Source organism: Schistocerca cancellata, chromosome 1 (assembly GCF_023864275.1).
Source record: "Schistocerca cancellata isolate TAMUIC-IGC-003103 chromosome 1, iqSchCanc2.1, whole genome shotgun sequence".
Classification (NCBI taxonomy): domain Eukaryota; kingdom Metazoa; phylum Arthropoda; class Insecta; order Orthoptera; family Acrididae; genus Schistocerca; species Schistocerca cancellata.
In genome coordinates this window covers 446,992,349-447,014,508 of record NC_064626.1, presented here as the reverse complement: position 1 = coordinate 447,014,508, position 22,160 = coordinate 446,992,349, and the positions used below count along the sequence as shown (strand labels likewise).

Sequence of the window (22,160 nt, the reverse complement as noted above, 5' to 3'; positions counted from 1 at the left end):
TTTGGGGCTCCAAAAATATTAAAATCACATGGGGAGAAATTGGGACTATGGAGGATATGTGAGGGCTTCCCAAAGAAACATACTCGAAACAACATTGTCAACATGGGCCAGGCCTACTTGTTGCAACGTTTGTTTTGCCTTCACTGCAGAAGTTTCTTTGGGAAGCCCTTACACGTTCTCCATACATTACACGTTCTCCATACAGTCCCTGTCTCTCCCCATGCAATATTAATATTTTTGGATTATTGGCCCAATTTATGCTTCTTACATTAGTTCATTTGTATATGGCTGTTGATGTCACATATTTGTTTTAGGTGGTGTCTTCTTGTCTTTCTTTGACAACTCAGGCAGTTACAGGTTGACACACATCTGTGGGTGGACAGTGCACCACAGTGCAGCTTGGTCTTTTAATGCACACAGATCATTGTCAGAATTACAGAAGTGACAAATAATCTTGCGAAATGTGCTTCATAGGACAGATTTATTTACCTTCTCCTTGTTACTTCGTAATTTAGGTTGTGAGACCTGCATCCACTTTCTCTGTTTTTCCTCCATTCTCTCTCCTCCCTGACGAAGGAACAAATTTCTGAAAAGGGTGTGTGTGTGTGTGTGTGTGTGTGTGTGTGTGTGTGTGTGTGTGTGTGTGTGTCTGAGAGAGAGAGAGAGAGAGAGAGAGAGAGAGAGACTGAGACTGACTGTAATTAGGCAAGTACTGGTCAGCTCATTTGTCTGATTTTACTTTATTCACATTTCTGTGTGGAATTTTCCTTTTAATCAGTTATGCAAATTCAATAGAATACTTAAAAATACAGCATTGTAGATATCTTTCTCCTCCTCCTCCTCCTCCTCCTCCTACTCCTCTCCAGAGTAGACACTCAAAATCCAGCAGTCAATCTGTCATCTCACCCTTGTTCCTATACTTAGCTCAAATTTTCCACTACACTGCCTTCTCTTTTTGGTGTCAGTCCATCCACAGATATACTTCTTTAAGTATTTTTATATTTTTTCATGTATATCATTCAATTTACTATAATTTTTTACACCTTTTCTTGTGTATTTTGCTCTTGACGTAACTTCCTCCAAATTTTATCTGTTGGGGCTTTAATTGCCCTTACAACCTATCCCTCTGACATTCAACCTTTGTTAATCACCACAGTTTGGCGCACATGAGTGTTTGACACAATAGCATTTGGTTTATTGTTTATTCTCATGCTGAAGTCAAAGGACTTTTGAGATATGTCACTAAATTTTAGTTACTTCTGTGTCTTCAGCATTTGTAATAAATTTGATATTATGTTGTCCACTATTACATCTGAATGACTAAGAATTGTTTAGGAAAATGTTTTACAAAATCTCAATGTGTATTTTTTTTTTTGCATTTGTTGAATTTAGTTGGTGAGTTAAAAAAAGTAGTTTTTACTACTGTGCAAACCAAACTAGTAGTACAAAATATCAGTTTATTGTATCAACAGTAGTCCAAATGGCACTTCCATTTTTTTCTGTTGCCCATATACATTATTTTAGTATAATTGTAATTCTACAGGTGAATATGTCTGACAAATTTGGGGAGGTGATGCTTTCAAATTTACGATCAAGAGGCTGTCTCCTTGCAGGTGTTGCAATGTGCCAAAGTCTCGAAACTCAAAAGAAAAGGTATGACTATGATTATGATGCTCAATTGATAATAGGCTATTTGTTCCAGAAATATTGTTATGATATTGCTTTTCTCTTTGGTGAGATATATTCTGTTTTCTTTATATACAAATAAACACTTGTTATAGATGAGGGCCTATTGCATATGGCATACAAGAAATAAAAGCTGTCAGACTTAAACTTGGGACATTCTTGTGTCATGACATGTGAAATGCTAATTTCAGAACCAGAAATGTAAGTTATAATTGGATTGAATCTACATTTTAATAATGGTTGGTCTACCATGTGGCTTTAAGTTGTTACCCACAGGCATTTAGGCAACTAACTTCCTGGCTTCTTGTCTTCTCATCCACAGCAGGATACTTAAGAGGGCAAAATATGTAACAAAGTTTGTACAGTTCATTCAGATGGCATGTGCAACATATGTCCCCTTAGAGTCAGGTGATGTTACAGCACACTGCCCACAGATAGAAGTGTCAAATCTATAATAAAGAAAGGATCAGCAAGTGTAAATACTGCAAAGTCATATTATATCATGAAGTAGAAAAATGAACTGCAACATGTATGCATAAGAATAGATATGATTGCATTTTAGGTCCATACTGGAGGGCACAATACTCTTTCCTTTTCAACATTCCCTTACATAACCGTATTCCCCAAACTTCAATTTTTATTTTTCATGCTTTTCTACAGCCGGAGTCGGAGCTGCTTGGGTATCTGAGGGACGACAGATTTTTGTGGCAACTTTTGTAATATATGAATGTTGCAGTACACCAGAAATTTACTAATAGGAAAATTTCTTTGAGATGTAAATAGTGTTCCAGAATGAGATTTTCACTCTGCAGCGGAGTGTGCGCCGATATGAAACTTCCTGGCAGATTAAAATTGTGTGCCCAACCGAGACTCGAACTCGGGACCTTTGCCTTTCGCGGGCAAGTGCTCTACCATCTGAGATACCGAAGCACAACTCACGCCCGGTCCTCACAGCTTTACTTCTGCCAGTATCTCGTCTCCTACCTTCCAAACTTTACAGAAGCTCTCCTCGCAGTAAAGCTGTGAGGACCGGGCGTGAGTTGTGCTTCGGTATCTCAGATGGTAGAGCACTTGCCCGCGAAAGGCAAAGGTCCCGAGTTCGAGTCTCGGTTGGGCACACAGTTTTAATCTGCCAGGAAGTTTCATAAATAGTGTTATACGGAAAATATTTCATAATTTTATTACACGTGTTGTTACTAATTTTTATTTTCAGTTACAGAACATGGAACGCATTGTTTCGCTAGACCAAGAGTTTTGGTCTGTTGTTGAATTTTTTATTTTGAAAGCAAAAAACTTGTCATCACCATTATTTCCATTTAAAAATATATATTTTTACCTCTATAAATTACCAGTACTACAAACCAACCTATGTAATGACCAGTGAGTTAATGCTCCACCTGTGCTTCTCACACACGTGCACACACCCACACACACATATCCCCTTTTTCTGTAACTACCAATGAGAAGCTTTTACTTTGATTTGTGAATGTGTAGTAGAGAGGCACCTGCAGGCCGCACGCTGCCTGTCATTGATCTGGTGATGGACCACCCCACACCATTCATTTTGCAAATTTTTGTTTTTTAAATTTTTTTCTCATCTTTCAGCCCCCCCCTCCCCCCCCCCCCCCTCCGGAAAAAGGAGGGTGTGGCCACTTGCAGAACCTAATTCTTTTGAATCTCTGGCATTAGGACGGGATGATCCAAGTTCAGATTAATAACTTGTGTGGCATGTTATTTTTTGAACTTGAACAACAAAGCAGTCATGGCAACAACAGTTGCACTTGGGCCATTGTTCAGTTGCCAATGGCTTTTGTATTTCACAGTACATACCTTGCATCAGCGAGCAACATCAACCTAATTAGTGCTTTGAATTTTTTGTGATGAAAGCAAACCACAATTTTATGTATTTCTGTGAATGTGTAAGCATTTACTTCATAATCATCCATCAAAAATATTATAACAAAATTTTATATGTAATCATCCTTATGTACAAAAATTCAGAATATCTGGACTGGACCGAAATATGTTTCTGTGTAGTTAATAAATAATACCATTAGTCATAACCCCATCCTCTTTTTTATGGCCCTTACATAAACAATTACAAAACAAAGCCTATCACTGCACTTAATTCATACAGTTGTCTCCGGCAAGTAAAATGCACAAAAATAATGTTGATTTTCTTTTCCACTGAAAATGTGAATATAAAAATAGGAAGATTAACAAACTTTGCTACTTTTTTGCGTATTGCAAATGTTTTTTTGTGATGTGTACACATTTCTGCTATCTGAGGACTAGGGCAAGAATGCAACATTTGGTGAAGCATGCAGGAAAGATGGAAGAGATGCCTTCCATACTCATATCTACAATTGCCACTTTTGTTGCTCAGACTTGTCAATCATATTCAAAGTGTATGTTGTTGTTAGTGGTGCAAATGAAAATGTTTTAATTCATATCCTTTTTGTTTCAGTTTACCCTAGAAAAACGTAGCTTCATGTCGATAGTTGAAAATTGTCATCTCCCAGCCTCTTGATCACATCTGACACTTAATGAACCAGTTTCATGAATACTTAAAGGCTCTCTATGTTCATCTCAGAATTTACCTCTGAATCTTAAATCTCGTATGTTTCACTTGCAGTTATGAGAAATCCTAGATGACCTGTGAAAATGTGAGCAACCAGCTCAGGAACCTAGAACCATTAATGGTTCAGTGAATCATCTTGGTTGGCTCGAGAATTGCCCTTTATTGGTTGAATAAGGAAGGATAAAAATACAGGGGCTAGAGGTAGCAAAATTTAAACCACAGTATGCAGCTATGTTAAGAACACCATCCTTAGTAGGAACTTCCCCATTTTCCCCTTAGAAACAATGTGAAGAATAAAGTAATGCTGAGAGAAAAAAAAAATCAATGTTTAAACAACTACATCAGTCTCAAACTACTACTACTACTACTACTACTACTACTACTAGTAGTAGTAGTAGTAGTAGTAGTAGTAGTATCATCATCATCATCGTCGTCATCTATAAGATATTGAGATTTTAAAATTAACCTAACTAATAATGGTTAGTGTAATCCAGTGATACTTCACTGAATACAGATACTTATGGAGTAATTGAGGCTTCTAATACAGTTAATGCTTGTTTACTACTGACACAGTTTTTTTGTGGAAAACATCAGCATTATATTTCTGATGTGGTTCAGAGTAGTGATAGTAATTTCCAAACACTCCATGCAAGCTTTAAAGGCTCCTGTAAACAATCAAATAGTTTCTCAAATTTCACTAGTTTGTTAAATTACTTGGCAGTGTGAAGCTTTGTTTGTAGAACACAGACTGTGTTTGATAGGTATTTTGATTGATGGTGTATTTATCGAGATGGTGGATGATGTTTGTGCTGATGTTGCACCATACATCTTTAATGAGAAACACTTTTTATTACAGTTTATCTCACTTAGTGGGTTTCCACGGTTGTGGAAATTACAGATAAGGATAAAACAAAAGAATAGTGGCAATCACCAAAATAGTAGAGGTGTTGGGTCTTTCCCAGTTGTAAATTAGGCAGGAAGATGTTAAGAAGAAAATGAATATTCTACACAGAACATACAAGTGGGCGTGCCATAAGATAATATCGAAGCTCTCTGGTTTTTCCATGGAGGATGTGTTTGTTCCCATGTTATTGTATTTTAATGAATTTTTGGTAGAGGACCTAGTTGTAGAGAATAGATTTTCACACAACTGTGTCTTCTGTTTCAACGTAAGTGTAAAGTAATTCTAACAAGTAAAATAAGTTTGCCTGTCCATTTGGAGATAGTTAATGTTATCACCAGATTTCAAGTGTAATGTTTCCTTTAGCATACATTTATGTATGTATTTATCTCACAATTTGAGCCATTCCCTGGACCAGAAGCTCATTTCCTTTCTCTTATTTATACACAGTGCTGAAGTCAATGCAAGAAATGGTTTGTTTGTATTGGTAGCTGTTCCTAATAGCATCAAAATACTTCACAATGCACAGTGTGAAAGGTGCTTCAAAAGTGTGTTTAAATTTGACAGTCTTTGTTGGTACATATGCGCACTTGTTTGACAAACCTATGAATAGGAAACATTGAATCTTACAAACAAGTTTGACAGTTACCAGTGGTCTTAAGGTTGCTGTAGCTTTCAAACACTGCTACCCGGTAGAGGACTGCCGTCTTTGCAGAAGTAAAGAGGAAGGAAAAACTTGACTTCTGTAGTAGTAACACACATTTATACTGTTGATAAACCATGTGAAGAAACTCAAGTTTTTAACATGTGGAACATACTTTTACTAAATACTCTTAATGTATTGATCACATTTTTGCATGATATAACAAAATAGAATAGTAATTACTAGGCGAGGCACACAGCAACTGTGGATACCTTAAGTCAGTTGAGCTGAACAAACCATTGAACTATAATCCGCTCACTAAAAATTGTAATTTTACAAATTTCTGAATGGAAATTCCTAATGTACCTCTGATCTGTTATCTACAGGAAAGGTTTTCAAGTTTGTTAGCTGATGTTTCTTATTCAGTTAGCTTCTAAATGCTAGTCTACATCGACATAGATTGGTAACAGACAGGGAGTTGAATCAGGGTCCCAGGATCTAGTCCTCGTCTTCGGTACAGTTTTGATCTGTCACAAAAATTTCAAATCAATACACACACTACTACAGAGTGAAAATTCATCATGGATATATATTGTTTTAAAATCACAAAAATTTGTCCTACAAATAACAATTGATTCACAAGAGTTATATTTACACATCCGTAAAGGAATACTTTTAACTCTGCAGAGGAGTTTGTGGTATTTTGAAACTTCCTGGCAGATCAGATTAAAATTGTGTCGTGGGCTAAGGCTGAAACTCAGAACTTTACCTTTCTTCCAGGAATGGTAGTTGTGCCAGACATGCATGAGATCTTCAATGAGGTTTGGAAATTAGGAGAGAGGTGCTGGCAGATATAAATTTGTGAGGAAAGGTTGTGAGTTTTGCCTTATATGTCTGTTGGTAAGTGCATTACCTGCAAAAGACAAGATTTCAGATTCAAGTCGTGGTCCAGTGTATGGGTTTAATCTATTAGGAAGTTCCACATTTCAAGTGGAGTTTTTATTGGAGATGTGAAAGTCTCCTATAGCTTGGCAAGCTGCAAATACAATGTATCAGGACATTGTACTGTCAGAGTAAAGAACTTATATCCACTTTCATTCCATAAATGTGCCTCTCTGTTAGGGAGATTCTGTTGATGTCCCAGAAGTTGTTCCTGTTAAATTCCACAGTTTGCACCATTTGGAGTTGCTGTTTTGGGAACAGTCTGTACTCGCATCTAGACCTCATATCTCCGTCATTTAATGCAAGAAGCTTCAAAAGACATGCAGTAGCTCATCTCAGTCATACACAAACACCTAATAATGGTTGACAAGAGATAAAGAAATGAAATCAAATTTCATTTTGTTGATTGGGTTAACAGTGTAAAATTAAGCAGTCATTGGCCCAAGAATTGTTTTCAACATCTCAGTAATTTAGGTAGTATATCCTATTGAATTGTTATACCCATCCCCTCCTCCAAGCAGACCTATTCTGCGGGTCCACGTAATGAGACTATGTAGTAGTACATGGAATTTGAATCATTGCGCAACTGGAATTTTAGCCATAAACATCATACAGATTGGCAACCACCAATAAGAAAGATAATTTTATACATTTGAAAAGAGAAGTGCAGAGACCGTGCTGAATGCAGAAATCTGTCCTTGCAAAGCAGTGTAATGGTGTAATAAGGAGATGTGTTACACTTGTTTTAGCTCACCTCGACATAAGCTTCTATTGAGGAAGAAAAACTGTACGCACTATAATAAACTACTGGTCAGTTTTCAACACTTGATTAGATTTATGCAAGGAAAAGTTTTCCTTCCAAGCCAAGATGGTTATTGAATATCAAGCAATGAAAAGCCCAGAATGGAATAAAAAAAAATTTATGAAAAGGATAAATTGCTGTTCACCATGTAGAGAAGGCATGAGTCACAGACAGGCGCAATGAAGAGACAGCTAAACATTCCAGCTTTTGAACAGAAAAATTCTCCTTTGGCAGTAGAAAAAAAACACACACACACACACACACACACACACACACACACAGAGAGAGAGAGAGAGAGAGAGAGAGAGAGAGAGAGAGAGAGAGAGAGTGTTAACGAACATTGCACTCTCATTTAAATATATGGCCAAAAGAGTCAGCCTACAGAAATTGTGAAACGAACCCTGTCGTCCAGGACTGCGTGCCACAAAGGGCACAGATTTGCCATTAGATGGGGAAACTCACAGGCATCTATTGTCTATTGAAGCCTAAGAGCTGTAGTGTGCAAGTGAGACAGACGAGAACCTACGTCATAGGGAAACCCAGTAGAAGCCGTTAGTGGCCAGGGAGACATAGCAGTGTAAAATATGGCGGACCTAAGATCGGGCATAAAGGGAAACATTTATGAAAAATATTTAATTCTGTAGTAAAGCAGGGAATCAAGCCACAGTAATTTTAATCTGCCATCCTCCATTAATTTTCATGGTGATCCACATAAAACTTGAATACTGATCATATCTAGAACAGTTTAGGATTTACTGTTGAAGTGAAATTAACAAGTTTTGTAACAAAGACCTGAATGCTAGAATCTGAACGCTTTGGTTGATCTTAATGATCGACATTTCAAATAGAAGTGCATCATTAAAATGACAAACGTTGTGAAGATCAACTCTGTAACTTTATTTGTTTAAAAGATATAGTAAATTTAAATTATCAGTATGTACTGTTAAGCATTAGATCATCATTTCCTCCACACATAACACATTGAACAATGACAGTATGACACCTTATTGAATCATTAGGTAATAGAATATTTGTTGAAGTTTAGTGCATAATAGTTACTTTTGTTCTTTATTTATTTATCAGAAAGCACATTGGTGCAAGGCTACTGGCCGTAGCATTCAAAGCTAAGAAGGAAATTGTATTGGTTTTATGTAAAAGAATTTAATGTTAATTATGTAATGGATATTATTGTTACTTTATTTAGAATGTGAAAGTAGTCAAGCTTTGATTATTTAAATATGTTATAATGTAGAATAAGCTGTAGCCAATCAGATGGACAACTTCAGGAAAGGGAACTGCCCTAGTCAGTTGAGCGAGGATACTTAGCACGCAGGAAACACGGCCGGGGATGGGCAGAGAGAGTAGTGGTGCAGACGCAAATGCAGTCAGTTTGGCTGGAGACACCAAAGTCACAGTTCGGATGCAGACGCGAAAGCGCATGGTCGGTCTTTAGGCAGGTAGGAAGTGAAACGACTTAGAAAATTTCACATCGTGTGGAATCGTGGGACTTAGTCTGTGAGCGGTGAGCAGCTGCGCGCCTGGTGTGAACTCTTAACTTTTCGTGTTGATAACTTGTATTTCACAATGAGATTGTGAATGGTCGAACTGTTTCAAATGGATATGCGCTCGAGTGTAAGGGTAATTCTAAATACGACCACTTTCACTATTAGTTTGCTTTCTGAATAAACATTATTCTAACCAATTCACAACTGTGTGGCCTACATCATTTATTGGTCGTTAATTTAGCTCCCGATATTATTATTACTATTGTAATATGTTAGATCAACATTGTATGGTTCATACAACCTCGCAAACTTGCCTTCAGCCAGACAATTTAACAGAAGGGTCACAAATGTCTGATTTAGGGCATGTAATGTGACACATGCGGTTCAAACCCCTAGACGAGTTTGAGCCAAGACATTTCGATGAAGACGAACCGCATGTGAGCACAAACATCTTTGGCACAACATTCGCACACGCACGCGCACACACACACACACACACACACACACACACACACACACACACACACACACACACACACACACACACACACGGCCACTGTCTCCAGCCGCTGGACCCTGATAGTTGAGTTGGGCCAAGGATAGTGGCAATGTGTGTGAGAGCTTTAATAGTGAATGTGTGTTTTTTCTTTTCAGGAAGGAGAACTTTTCTGTCTGAAAGCTGAAATGTTTAACAATCTCTTCATTGTGCCTGTCTGTGACTCAGTGCCTCTTCTAAGTGCTGAGCACCAATCTCTTCTTTTCATGATATTGTTATAGATTATGAAGGATATGCCATTTACATGGCTGGTTTTAGGTTGCACATGCATTGTAGCACTTAACTATGCAGTCCTGTATTAGCAATAGGTGCTCTTATTTTATAACTGTATTATTTTGTTTCTCTATATCGTGCATATGTGTTCTGATAAGTAAGATCCAGTTGACAAGTAGTTCTGGAAGTGCTGTCATTTTTCAGAGGAGCAAAGAGCAAGGACCAAAAGTTTCAGCTTTCCCTTGCAAAGTTATTATTAAAAACCTTGTAACTTCTACTATATGCTCAAGCCCTTTTACCAGATTATAATTTTTATTATTTTCCCCCTCCCATCTGCTTGACAGAATTAATGTGCCCACCCATTTTGCTCGGTGCTAACAGTGCAATTGTACTTATCTTGCATATCAAAATGTCTTCACATCATGGTAGACTAGTATTACCATTCATCCAGTCATTGAAGCCTGCTTTGATCAAGATGGGTATGTATTGGAGACTCATAACTTTACCAAAAAAACAACATAAACTAGCTATACTTTGTGAATGTTAGAGGCAACTCCTTTCGTGATAACATTGTTAAGTTTCTTCTTTTTCTGTTTCTGGCTATAACTCATTTTATTTTCTCTTTTGTAGAATCTTTTGGACCCAGTGAATTCACAATTCGGTCGTGACAGCCAGGACATCCTTTTGCAGTCGAATACTGTGTTACATTTTCATCTGATTTTGAAAGCCATTCTCCAGTGTGAACTGTTGCTGTTCTTCTTGTACAAATTAAATTCCTCTTCTTGTCGCTAGAGCCCTACAGCTGTTAATGCATCACTCTTGCCGAACTCTTCGATCTCACCATTCTTCCTCGTCCTCTTCTATGCCTCTTCTCTCCATTGCTTTTTGGATACCCTTTAACCAACTTTTTCGTGATCTTTTTCTTCTAAAATGTTGCCATGAAAGTACTTTCGTACCGTCTGTCTTGTTGCATAATTTTTATATGCTCTAACCATTCTAGCTGTCTTTCTTCTAGCCTACCCTTCCCATATTTCTATGGTAAGAAAAGTTCTGGTAGAATGTAAATAATTTAAGAGTAAAGGAGAGCACTCACCAAACAGCAGAACCATTGAGTCGTCAATAGGCACACACAAAAGAGGAAAAGAAGTTACTGGCTTTCAGAATAAGTGGTTTGATGAGCTAGGGATGGGTGACAGTTGCTTGGGCTAGGCGTGTGATATGTTACAGAAGGCTTCCACCAATTGTGTGACTCCTCTCCTATACATACTAGATGTCCAGCATAACCTACAATTCCTACTGACTATGAGAAAAAGATGAAATAACCAATGATGAGACAAAATTCTATGTATAGAAGCATGAACTTTCAGAAGGATAGTTTGAAAATCTGAGAAGGGAAATGCAAAGGCTCAGTCTATATACAGTGGGGGGTCAATGAATTGAAATGGAAATAAGATAAGGATTTATAGTCAGGTGTATATAGGTTTATGTCAACAGCAGCAGAAAATGGTATAATGGCAGTAGCTTTCATTATAAATAGGAAAGTATGGCAGAGAGAGAAAGACAATTTGAACAGTTCAGTGAGAACGTTGTTCTCATCAGATTTGAAATCAGGACTGGATTTTAAGGCTTACCCAGAAGCAGATCCAGACTCAGATCACAATTTAGTGATGATGAAGAGTAGACTGAAGTTAAAGAGAACCGTATGGAAGAATCAGTGTGGAAGGAAACTGGATACTAAATTACTAAGGAATAATGAGATGCATTTTAAGTATGCTAAAGATATGGAATCTGTGACAAGGAATACCACAGTAAGCTGTTCAGCTGAAGAGTGGACATCTTAAAAAGAGCAGTCACGTATGTTGGAAAGATCAGTGAAAGAAGGGAGCACAAAAATATTCAAGGAAAGATAGGAATACAGCAATATAAATCACTAGGGAATGAAATAAATAGGGAGTGTAGGGAAGTCAAGCCAAAATGGCTGCAGAAAATTCTGAAGACACTGAAGAAATGATCGTCGGAAGAACAGATTCTCGTCAGGAGGACAGATTCAGCATATAGAAATGTCAAAACAACCTTTGAAGAAATTAAAAAGCAAGGGTGGCAACATTAAGAGTGCAATGGGAATTCCACAGTTAGATGCAGAGGAGAGAGAGCGGATAGGTGGAAACAGCACATTGAAGGCCTCTGTGAGGTTTGTCTGATGACGTGATGGAAGAAGAAATTCGAGTTGATATGGAAGAGATAGGGGCTCCAGTATTATAATCAGAAATTAAAAGAACTTTGCAGGACTTGAGATTAAGTAAGGCAGAAGGGATTTCTAAAATTATTGAGGGAAGCGGATTATTCAAGTTGATGTGTAAAATATATGAGACTGGTGACATAACATCAGATTTTCAGAAAAACATCATCCTTTCAATTTTGGATATAGCAAGAGCAGATAAGTACAGTAAATGTGGCATAATCGCCTTAACAGCTCATGGACCCAAGTTGCTGAGAAGAATGCAAAAGAAAATTAAGGAGCTATTAGGTGACGATCGGTTTGGCTTTAGAAAAGATAAAGGCACAGAGAGGCAGCCCCGATGTTGCCCTTAATAATAAAAGCAAGATTGAAAAAAAAAATCAAGACATGTTCATAGGATTTGTGAACCTGTAAAAAACATTTGATAATGTAAAATGGTGCAAGATGTTCAGAATTCTGAGAAAAATAGGAGTAAGTTATAGGGAGAAAAGAGTAATATATGATATGCACAAGAACCAAGAGGGAAGTATAAGAGGGGAGGACCACAAATGAGGTGCTTGGATTAAAAAACCAGTAAGACAGGGATGCAGTAGTTTCTTCACTTTTTGTAGTCCTGTTGTCCTCAGTTGCGTAAATATTATGCGATGTTGATAATTTTTACTTTTGGACCATATAATCACAAGGGAATAAGACATGATTTTTGTGCCATACCTGTTTTGCCTTTATTTGCAAGGCTTCTGGCCAGGAATATATGCATATTTTTGCTTATACTATTTGGTTTACATTTTGGAAGTTATATGTTGTGTTCTTGCCCCTTTTGCTTTTCTGTGATATAGTAATGATTTAAAGTTCTACTTACAGATTCTGTGGCTGGTGATGTATGTGTTCTTTTCCTTTGTTAAACCTGTTTTTCATCTGCTTACCACCATTTGAAATTTTGTTTTCACAGCACTTGGAATTGAACATTCATTGTGATGTTATGTTTTGGATGGTGTTGATAACTGTCAAATACCAACCATTCAATGTGTTTTTGTGATATTGGTGTGTGTGTGTGTGTGTGTGTGTGTGTGTGTGTGTGTGTGTGTGAGAGAGAGAGAGAGAGAGAGAGAGAGAGAACTGGTATTTATTTTGGCATTACTTAGGTGTTGGAAATTTGTTAATTTGTGATAAGGTCTTATGGGACCGAACTGTTGAGGTCATTGGTCCCTATTAGGTGTTGATATGCAGTTTCTCTTCTTTTTATCATTTCTTTTATTAAGTTTAGTAGAGAGTTTGTATTGATCACATTTATTCTCAGCAGTGGCCCCCCGGATGTGGTAATTTTCCTACATTGATGCAGTTTTTCACAACGTCACTGATTTCACTCTTACTGAACAAAACAACTTCCAGTTTGAGGATGAATGATATCTGCAAAGCAATGAACTACCTATGGGATCACCAATATCAGAAACCTTATCCAACATGTTTATCAGTAATTTAGAAAACCAAACATTTGAAAACATCTACATCTACATCCATACTCCGCAAGCCACCTGACGGTGTGTGGCGGAGGGTACCTTGAGTACCTCTATCGGTTCTCCCTTCTATTCCAGTCTCGTATTGTTCGTGGAAAGGAGGATTGTCGGTATGCCTCTGTGTGGGCTCTAATCTCTCTGATTTTATCCTCATGGTCTCTTCGCGAGATATACGTAGGAGGGAGCAATATACTCCTTGACTCTTCGGTGAAGGTATGTTCTCGAAACTTTGACAAAAGCCCATACCGAGCTACTGAGCGTCTCTCCTGCAGAGTCTTCCACTGGAGTTTATCTATCATCTCCGTAACGCTTTCGCGATTACTGAATGATCCTGTAACGAAGCGCGCTGCTCTCCGTTGGGTCTTCTCTATATCTTCTATCAACCCTATCTGGTACGGATCCCACACTGCTGAGCAGTATTCAAGCAGTGGGCGAACAAGCGTACTGTAACCTACTTCCTTTGTTTTCGGATTGCATTTCCTTAGGATTCTTCCAATGAATCTGTCTGGCATCTGCTTTACCGACGCTCAACATTATATGATCATTCCATTTTAAATCACTCCTAATGCGTACTCCCAGATAATTTATGGTATTAACTGCTTCCAGTTGCTGACCTGCTATTTGGTAGCTAAATGATAAAGGATCTATCTTTCTGTGTATTCGCAGCACATTACACTTGTCTACATTGAGATTCAATTGCCATTCCCTGCACCATGCGTCAATTCGTTGCAGATCCTCCTGCATTTCAGTACAATTTTCCATTGTTACAACCTCTCGATACACCACAGCATCATCTGCAAAAAGCCTCAGTGAACTTCCGATGTCATCCACCAGGTCATTTATGTATATTGTGAATAGCAACGGTCCTATGACACTCCCCTGCGGCACACCTGAAATCACTCTTACTTCGGAGGACTTCTCTCCATTGAGAATGACATGCTGCGTCCTGTTATCTAGGAACTCCTCAATCCAATTACACAATTGGTCTGATAGTCCATATGCTCTTACTTTGTTCATTAAACGACTGTGGGGAACTGTATCGAACGCCTTGCGGAAGTCAAGAAACACGGCATCTACCTGTGAACCCGTGTCCATGGCCCTCTGAGTCTCGTGGACAAATAGCTCGAGCTGGGTTTCACATGACCGTCTTTTTCGAAACCCATGCTGATTCCTACAAAGTAGATTTCTAGTCTCCAGAAAAGTCATTATACTCGAACACAATACGTGTTCCAAAATTCTACAACTGATTGACGTTAGAGATATAGGTCTATAGTTCTGCACATCTGTTCGACGTCCCTTCTTGAAAACGGGGATGACCTATGCCCTTTTCCAATCCTTTGGAACGCTATGCTCTTCTAGAGACCTATACACCGCTGCAAGAAGGGGGGCAAGTTCCTTCGCGTACTCTGTGTAAAATTGAACTGGTATCCCATCAGGTCCAGAGGCCTTTCCTCTTTTGAGCGATTTTAATTGTTTCTCTATCCCTCTGTCATCTATTTCGATATCTACCATTTTGTCATCTGTGCGACAATCTAGAGAAGGAACTACAGTGCAATCTTCCTCTGTGAAACAACTTTGGAAAAAGACATTTAGTATTTCGGCCTTTAGTTTGTCATCCTCTGTTTCAGTACCATTTTGGTCACAGAGTGTCTGGATATTTTGTTTTGATCCACCTGCCGCTTTGACATAAGACCAAAATTTCTTAGGATTTTCTGCCAAGTCAGTACATAGAACTTTACTTTCGAATTCATTGAACGCCTCTCGCATAGCCCTCCTCACACTACATTTCGCTTCGCGTAATTTTTGTTTGTCTGCAAGGCTTTGGCTATGTTTACGTTTGCTGTGAAGTTCCCTTTGCTTCCGCAGCAGTTTACTAACTCGGTTGTTGTACCACGGTGGCTCTTTTCCATCTCTTACGATCTTGCGTGGCACATACTCATCTAACGCATAATGTACGACGGTTTTGAACTTTGTCCACTGATCCTCAACACTATCTGTACTTGAGACAAAACTTTTGTGTTGAGCCAACAGGTGCTCTGAAATCTGCTTTTTGTCACTTTTTCTAAACAGAAAAGATAGAAACTGATGAAAGATTTAAAATCATACGTTGGTACAGATATGAGGATGACATTATTTGTCTTGTAGACGAGCTGAATGATAAAGTAGATGTACTCCACCTTGAAACCAACAAAGCACATCAGAATGCAAAAGTTCACACTTGATAAAGGAAAAGAAGATAAAATAAATTTTATTATCATACCACTAATAAAAGTATATGGCAAACATTCCTTTAACAGTTTCGGAAAACCAATGGCCACAGCAGAGTAACACAGTCCTCATCTATCATCCCTACATCCAGTAACTAGAAGCACCAAGACTTGTTATATGGAATAAACAGGATTCCACTCAGCAAGACAAATAATGAAAAGAAAGTAAGTACGGTCATATGGACAGCTGGGAATGATGGGTATGACACACATGAGGTACAGACTCAATCAAAAACTCAAAATACAAATATGAGACAAACACAACATATCCATCAAAATATCCACGGGTGTGCTGCCGGTCTATAGTGTCCAACAGGCACAATATTTTGGCGATCATACATGTCGCCATCATCAGGTGAACTGACGGACTGAGCTCCTGTGAACGTGCCGGCACGGAGATCCGTACGCTATGGCTGCTCAGAGGGAACTGGGTTCGGTCGCGGCAGCGGTCGATATAAATACCCTCCGCCCGCGGCTCGCTCCCTCCGCCGTCCGCGCCCTCGCCACGGTCGCGCGGTGGAACTGATTACGACGGCATCTGAGATGACGTCGGTGTGATGGCTCTGTCCGCCATGGTCGTCACAACTATATGTTTGCTCGATTTACTCTTGATTAACCCAAGCCGCCGCGACCGAACCCAGTTCCCTCTGAGCAGCCATAGCGTACGGATCTCCGTGCTGTCACATTCACAGGAGCTCAGTCTGTCAGTTCACCTGATGATGGTGACGTGTATGATCGCCGAAATATTGTGCCCGTTGGACACTATAGACCGGCAGCACACCCGTGGATATTTTGATTATCAAATACGCCGGGAGAAACTCAGGAATCACACAACATATCCAAATTGCAGGGAAACACAACCCCCAAACCTACAAATACACACAATACACGTACTTGTTGATATACCACACATACCACTTGTGCGTATACCACTTGTGCACGTAAATTAAAGCACAGAGTGATAAACATCCTTAAAAAAATGAGCCTTCATATGGCATATAAAACTGTGCAAATCTTCCATGAGCGTGGTTGCACTCTAGCTCACCAAAGATTTTATTCTGAAAGCTAATAAATTTTCTTTCTCTTATTTCCTCATTTCTTGAATGGTGAAGTTGGGAAATTCTACATGCACTTCTCCATTTCTAAACCTCTCATTCTGTTTTTACTTCTTTCTGTGATTTACCAATACTTACTCCTGTAACTCATTATTTGTTCATTAGTGGATTTTTATAATCACATTTTAACTTTTAAAATCATTTTTGCAGACCAAGATACAGGATTTAATTTATGGATAACTGCTGTTCCATCCCTGATCCTTTGTTGGGTATCTCTGGCACATCTTTGTCATGTGATAAAATATTACCTAAAGTCTTGAAACACTTTCATTTGTTGTCCACCGGTGTCCAAGTTAATTTCCTCCTCTCTGCAACATAGATGTTCTCTCTTCCCAAAATTAATTTCCAAGCCCCCATTTTTTATATTCTTCTGATGGCTTCCTAAGCATGTAAGATATACCCTTTTCATCATTTGTTGCAATGACTTGATTGTCAGCGTAGAAAAGTGTGTACATACACTGGTTCTCCACTTCAAACCTCATGCCCGTGCACTGTCTGCACCAGGAATCCAACGGTTTTTGCACATACATCTTAAAGAATGTGGGAGACAGACAGCATGTGTGTTTCAGTCATTCAGTTATTCTTAAGGCCTCTCAGCAAATTTCCTTCACCTCTTTAGTGATGCAGTCTGCCAACTTCTAGATGTATTTCTTACATATATTTTCGGCAATTCTCCAGACCACAGCACCTTGAATAATATCTAAGTTGCACTGTGTGATATATTTTCTCAAGATCTATGAAGAACACATGATTGGTTAGATTCATCTCCAATCTCTTCACCAAGATCTGTGTTAGAATAAAGATGTCATCTTTACATTACCGGCCTCTTTGAAAACAACTTTGTTATTCCACTCCAGTTATAATATCCTCCATTCTTGATTTTAATATCTTCTTGTACAGCCTGTTAATTGAACTTATGGCTTGTATGCCATGACAATTGCTACACTCTTTTTTTGCTTCCCTTTTTATATATGGGGCTTACAAATGCTAAGTTCCACTCTGCTGAAAGTCCCTACCCATACCATATACGTTTATTGAATGACTTGCTTAGATGTTCATACAGAAAGAATACTTGGGCCACTGCTTAAAAACTCTGTTGGTACACTTCCAGGCCCTGGGGATTTCCCCATCTTCATTTGTGTAGCCACATTCTGTACCTACTCCATGGTTATTTTTTTCTCTTTCTTAACCATTCTGGTTTTCACTCATCTCCTACAATTTTTTCCTTGTTCTCCTTTCTTCTGTAAGCAGACTTTTAAAATGCTTCTGACATTCTATCAGACTGATAATCAGCTGGTTTGCTCCTTCTTTTACCTCTTTCCTCAACCCTGTAACCATTTTCCACATTGCTTGTACTTTTGGGTTTCCTGAGCATCAGTCAACTTCTCGCATTTATCCTCAAAGATTTAATTTTTCCTTTTAAAGATTTCCTTGTCTACTTCTCTGTTCGTTCTGACATCCAAGTCTCTATCCTGTTTGTCCATTGTTCTCAGCCAGTTATTATACATCATCTTTTTTAGATTTACCTATTGTTCAACTCTTTGAGTCCACCCTTGTGGGGGCCACTTTCCTTCTTCTTATTGTTGCCTCAGTGATTCGAATGCTGCTTCATATGTGCACTTTTCAAGTCCTTGGTACATACGCTCCTCCATTCCTTCTTTTAGATGCCTCAGATTGTTTACTAACCATAATTTAAAAAGAAATTGTGCAGACTCTTGTTTTAAACTGTCTAAGCTGTATTTCATAGTATCCAATGTCCTCGTGGGAACATTTGCCTCTTTAATTTGTCTATGTGTTGCAACCATTTCTGGACCTCACAAGACCATATTTGTTATTTTGTTGGAATTTTTATTTTGAATAATATAGTCTGTCATTGATCTGATATTTCTGGGAGGACTCTATCATCTTCACTTGTGGATCTGATTGTAAGGAAAGAAACCATTTAAAATCTTTAGGATAATGTTCACTAATATCATGTAAGATTTCTCTGTTGCCATTTACTGTGTTATTTCCATTACTGCACTGTCAGAAGCCACCACCCACTTTTTCATTAAAATCTCCCATAGATTTTTTTTCTTTGCAATTGCTTATGCTCTTTAGCACTCTTGTTAATTTTTTGTAAAACTCATCTTTGACTTTACTGCGAGCATCATTTGTAGGTGCATAGGCTCTGGCAATGATTATTTTGCAGCCGTATTTTGATATTTCCACAGTCATAACTAAAGAAAGAATTTTAATGTGCAGAGGCTTTCCAAATTTAACATACGCATTTGGGGGTCACGAAATGAAGCAAAATAAGCTCTGTTTGTTGTAACTTTTTGCGAGATATCTACATTTTGCACCTTTTCCCCTTCTGTTCCATGCTTAACCATCCTTCTCCTCGTTTTTTTCTGCATTTTTAATAGAGTAGGTAGATTTTTTCACTTCTTGAACAGGATTTTAAGATTTTATGTAATCAGAAATCAACAGTGGTCAGTAAATATTAAAATATAATTTATGGAAAGCACCAGTAATTATTCATACTTCCAGCAGCAGTGGCCAATCTCAGCAACAATAGTCAACCTCAGTAATGATGGCCAACTTGCAGCTGTGAAATCGAATAAAATTTGAACAATGATTCTGCAACAGTTGATATCTAAATTCAATTAGTGCTGGCATGAACTTAACGGTTCCTATCTGTCGACTGTGTACTGCCCTGTTGGCTGTGTGTTTTTACTAGAACATATTTTTCACTGCAGAATCATGCTGAAGGTTAAGAATTAGTAGTAAAGTGCACTTTCATAAGAATTCAAGGCTCAGTTCATCGAAACATGGCATCATTCTGCAAAGTAAATATTACAGTTGATGACAGCCATTAAAGAAACAGAATAAACCAGCACATCCAGAACAACAAACATTTAAATATTGCACCTCACAAGTTGAAACCTAAGCAAACTGCTCTGATACATGCCTTCACTTCAGGATCTGATAAGCAGCAGTCATTTAATGAGTTTAGTGTGGGTCTTGTCATGGCGTTAATCCAGCCAGGAATTCCAATCCACAGGGTAAACAATCCTGCATTCAAATCATTTCTTGAGGCGTACGCAAAAAAAGGTAGATACCGGATGAGAGCACTCTGAGAGAAAGTTGCATACAGCTAATTTATGAGAAAGTTTTTGAGGAAATAAGAGGTGGTCGGCAAACGTAAAGTGGGATTCATTTTAGAGGAAACTACTAATGAGCTGCAAAGGTATATTTTGAATTTGTTGGTTTTACTATTATCTGGTGAATTAGTAAAACCTATGCTTTGTAAAATGTACCAACTCAAGAAGACAAATGCCTGTACCATAAAGCAATAATTTAGTGACTCACATATGAGACTTAGGCTTCATGCTTTCAGCTTTCCAACAATTGAAAGGCATGTTCCTCAACCTCTACCAAATGACACGGATTGAACACGGTATATGTCATGTCTGCAAAGTATCAGGGAGAACTAGTGCGGGGTAAATGACTTCACTGCTGTTCTGAATGAGATTCTGGTAAAGGCTCCCGGTCATCAAAATATGGAGAAATGACTGGCTCCACCTGCGACAGTTTCCTTCCATCAGAAGGTAGGATACTTGGATAAGATGCAAAGTTTTCTTGTGTGAAAGTTTGATAAAATCAAAAACTTCGTATCTGCCCTGTCCTCAGTGTACACAGCAACCATCAAGCAGACCCAACAACTAGTCAACAACTAAGACATAGAGCTAGAACTTTTTCCAGAGTGTGGCTACAAGTATTTGCATGATGTGATTCAGAGTTTGGAAGAAGGTATGGAGGAGGAGGAGGAGGAGGAGGAGCAGTAGAAGTTGATGAGTGTTAGGGACATCATTGATGGAGTTGCTAAAGACTAATTGAAATTAAATTTGGAGAACAATCCAGATGTGGAGACTTTTTGCAAACTTCACTGGACTTCCTTTACAGGTGCTGAGAAGGTATGCTCCACAGGTTTCTGTAGATGTTGAGCAGAGTTTCTCTGTATACAAGTAGCTATTGAGTTCAAAACACCAGTGACTTAGTGTCAAAAACGTTGAAATGATGTATGTAATCCAATATATAGAACCCTGTAAATGAAACAAAGAAAGTTAATGTAGCTGGTTTAAACCCAAATAAATTAATTTCATCAGCACCTTTTTTTGTACCGTTTTGTTTGTATTTTAAGAACCTTTTACCCCTTTTATGACCATAATTTGCACCTTAAAATACACTACTGGCCATTAAAATTGCTACACCAAGAAGAAACGCATATGATAAACGGGTATTCATTGGACAAACATATTATACTAGAACTGACATGTGATTACATTTTCACGCAATTTGGGTGCATAGATCCTGAGAAATCAGACCCAGAACAACCACCTCTGGCCGTAATAACGGCCTTGATACACCTGGGCATTGAGTCAAACAGAGCTTGGATGACGTATACAGGTACAGCTGCCCATGCAGCTTCAACACTGTACCACAGTTCAGCAAGAGTAGTGACTGGCATATTGTGATGAGCCCATTGCTCGGCCACCATTGACCAGACATTTTCAGTTGGTGATAGATCTGGATAATGTGCTGGTCAGGGCAACAGTCAAACATTTTCTGTATCCAGAAAGGCCCATACAGGACTGGCAACATGCGGTAGTGCATTATCCTCCTGAAATGTAGGGTTTCGCAGGGATCAAATGAAGGATAGAGCCACGGGTCGTAACACATCTGAAATGTAACGTCCACTGTTCAAAGTGCCGTCAATGCGAACAAGAGGTGACCGAGACGTGTAACCAATGGCACACCATACCATCATGCTGGGTGATACGCCAGTATGGCGATGATGAATACATGCTTCGAATGTGCGTTCACCGCGATGTCACCAAACATGGATGCGACCATCATGATGCTGTGAACAGAAAAAAATGACGTTTTGCCATTCGTGCACCCAGGTTCGTCGTCGAGTACACCATCGCAGGCGCTCCATCTGTGATGCAGCGTCAAGGGTAACCGCAGCCATGGTCTCCGAGCTGATAGTCCATGCTGCTGCAAACGTCGTCGAACTGTTCGTGCAGATGGTTGTTGTCTTGCAAACGTCCCCATCTGTTGACTCAGGGATCGAGACATGGCTGCACGATCCGTTACAGCCGTGCGGATAGGATGCCTGTCATCTCGACTGCTAGTGATACGTGGCCGTTGGGA

At 38.8% G+C, this 22,160-nt stretch overlaps 1 protein-coding gene across 1 annotated transcript in view; it reads left to right on the top strand.

Moving 5' to 3' along the window:
* The window catches only part of LOC126176759 (leucine carboxyl methyltransferase 1), a 70,149-nt gene that overhangs the window by 32,453 nt on the left and 15,536 nt on the right, over window positions 1-22,160 (top strand). Inside the window, exon 4 of the mRNA XM_049923931.1 lies at window positions 1,544-1,653. Within this exon, the coding sequence (XP_049779888.1) occupies window positions 1,544-1,653 (110 nt within the window). The remainder of the gene's footprint in view (window positions 1-1,543; window positions 1,654-22,160) is intronic.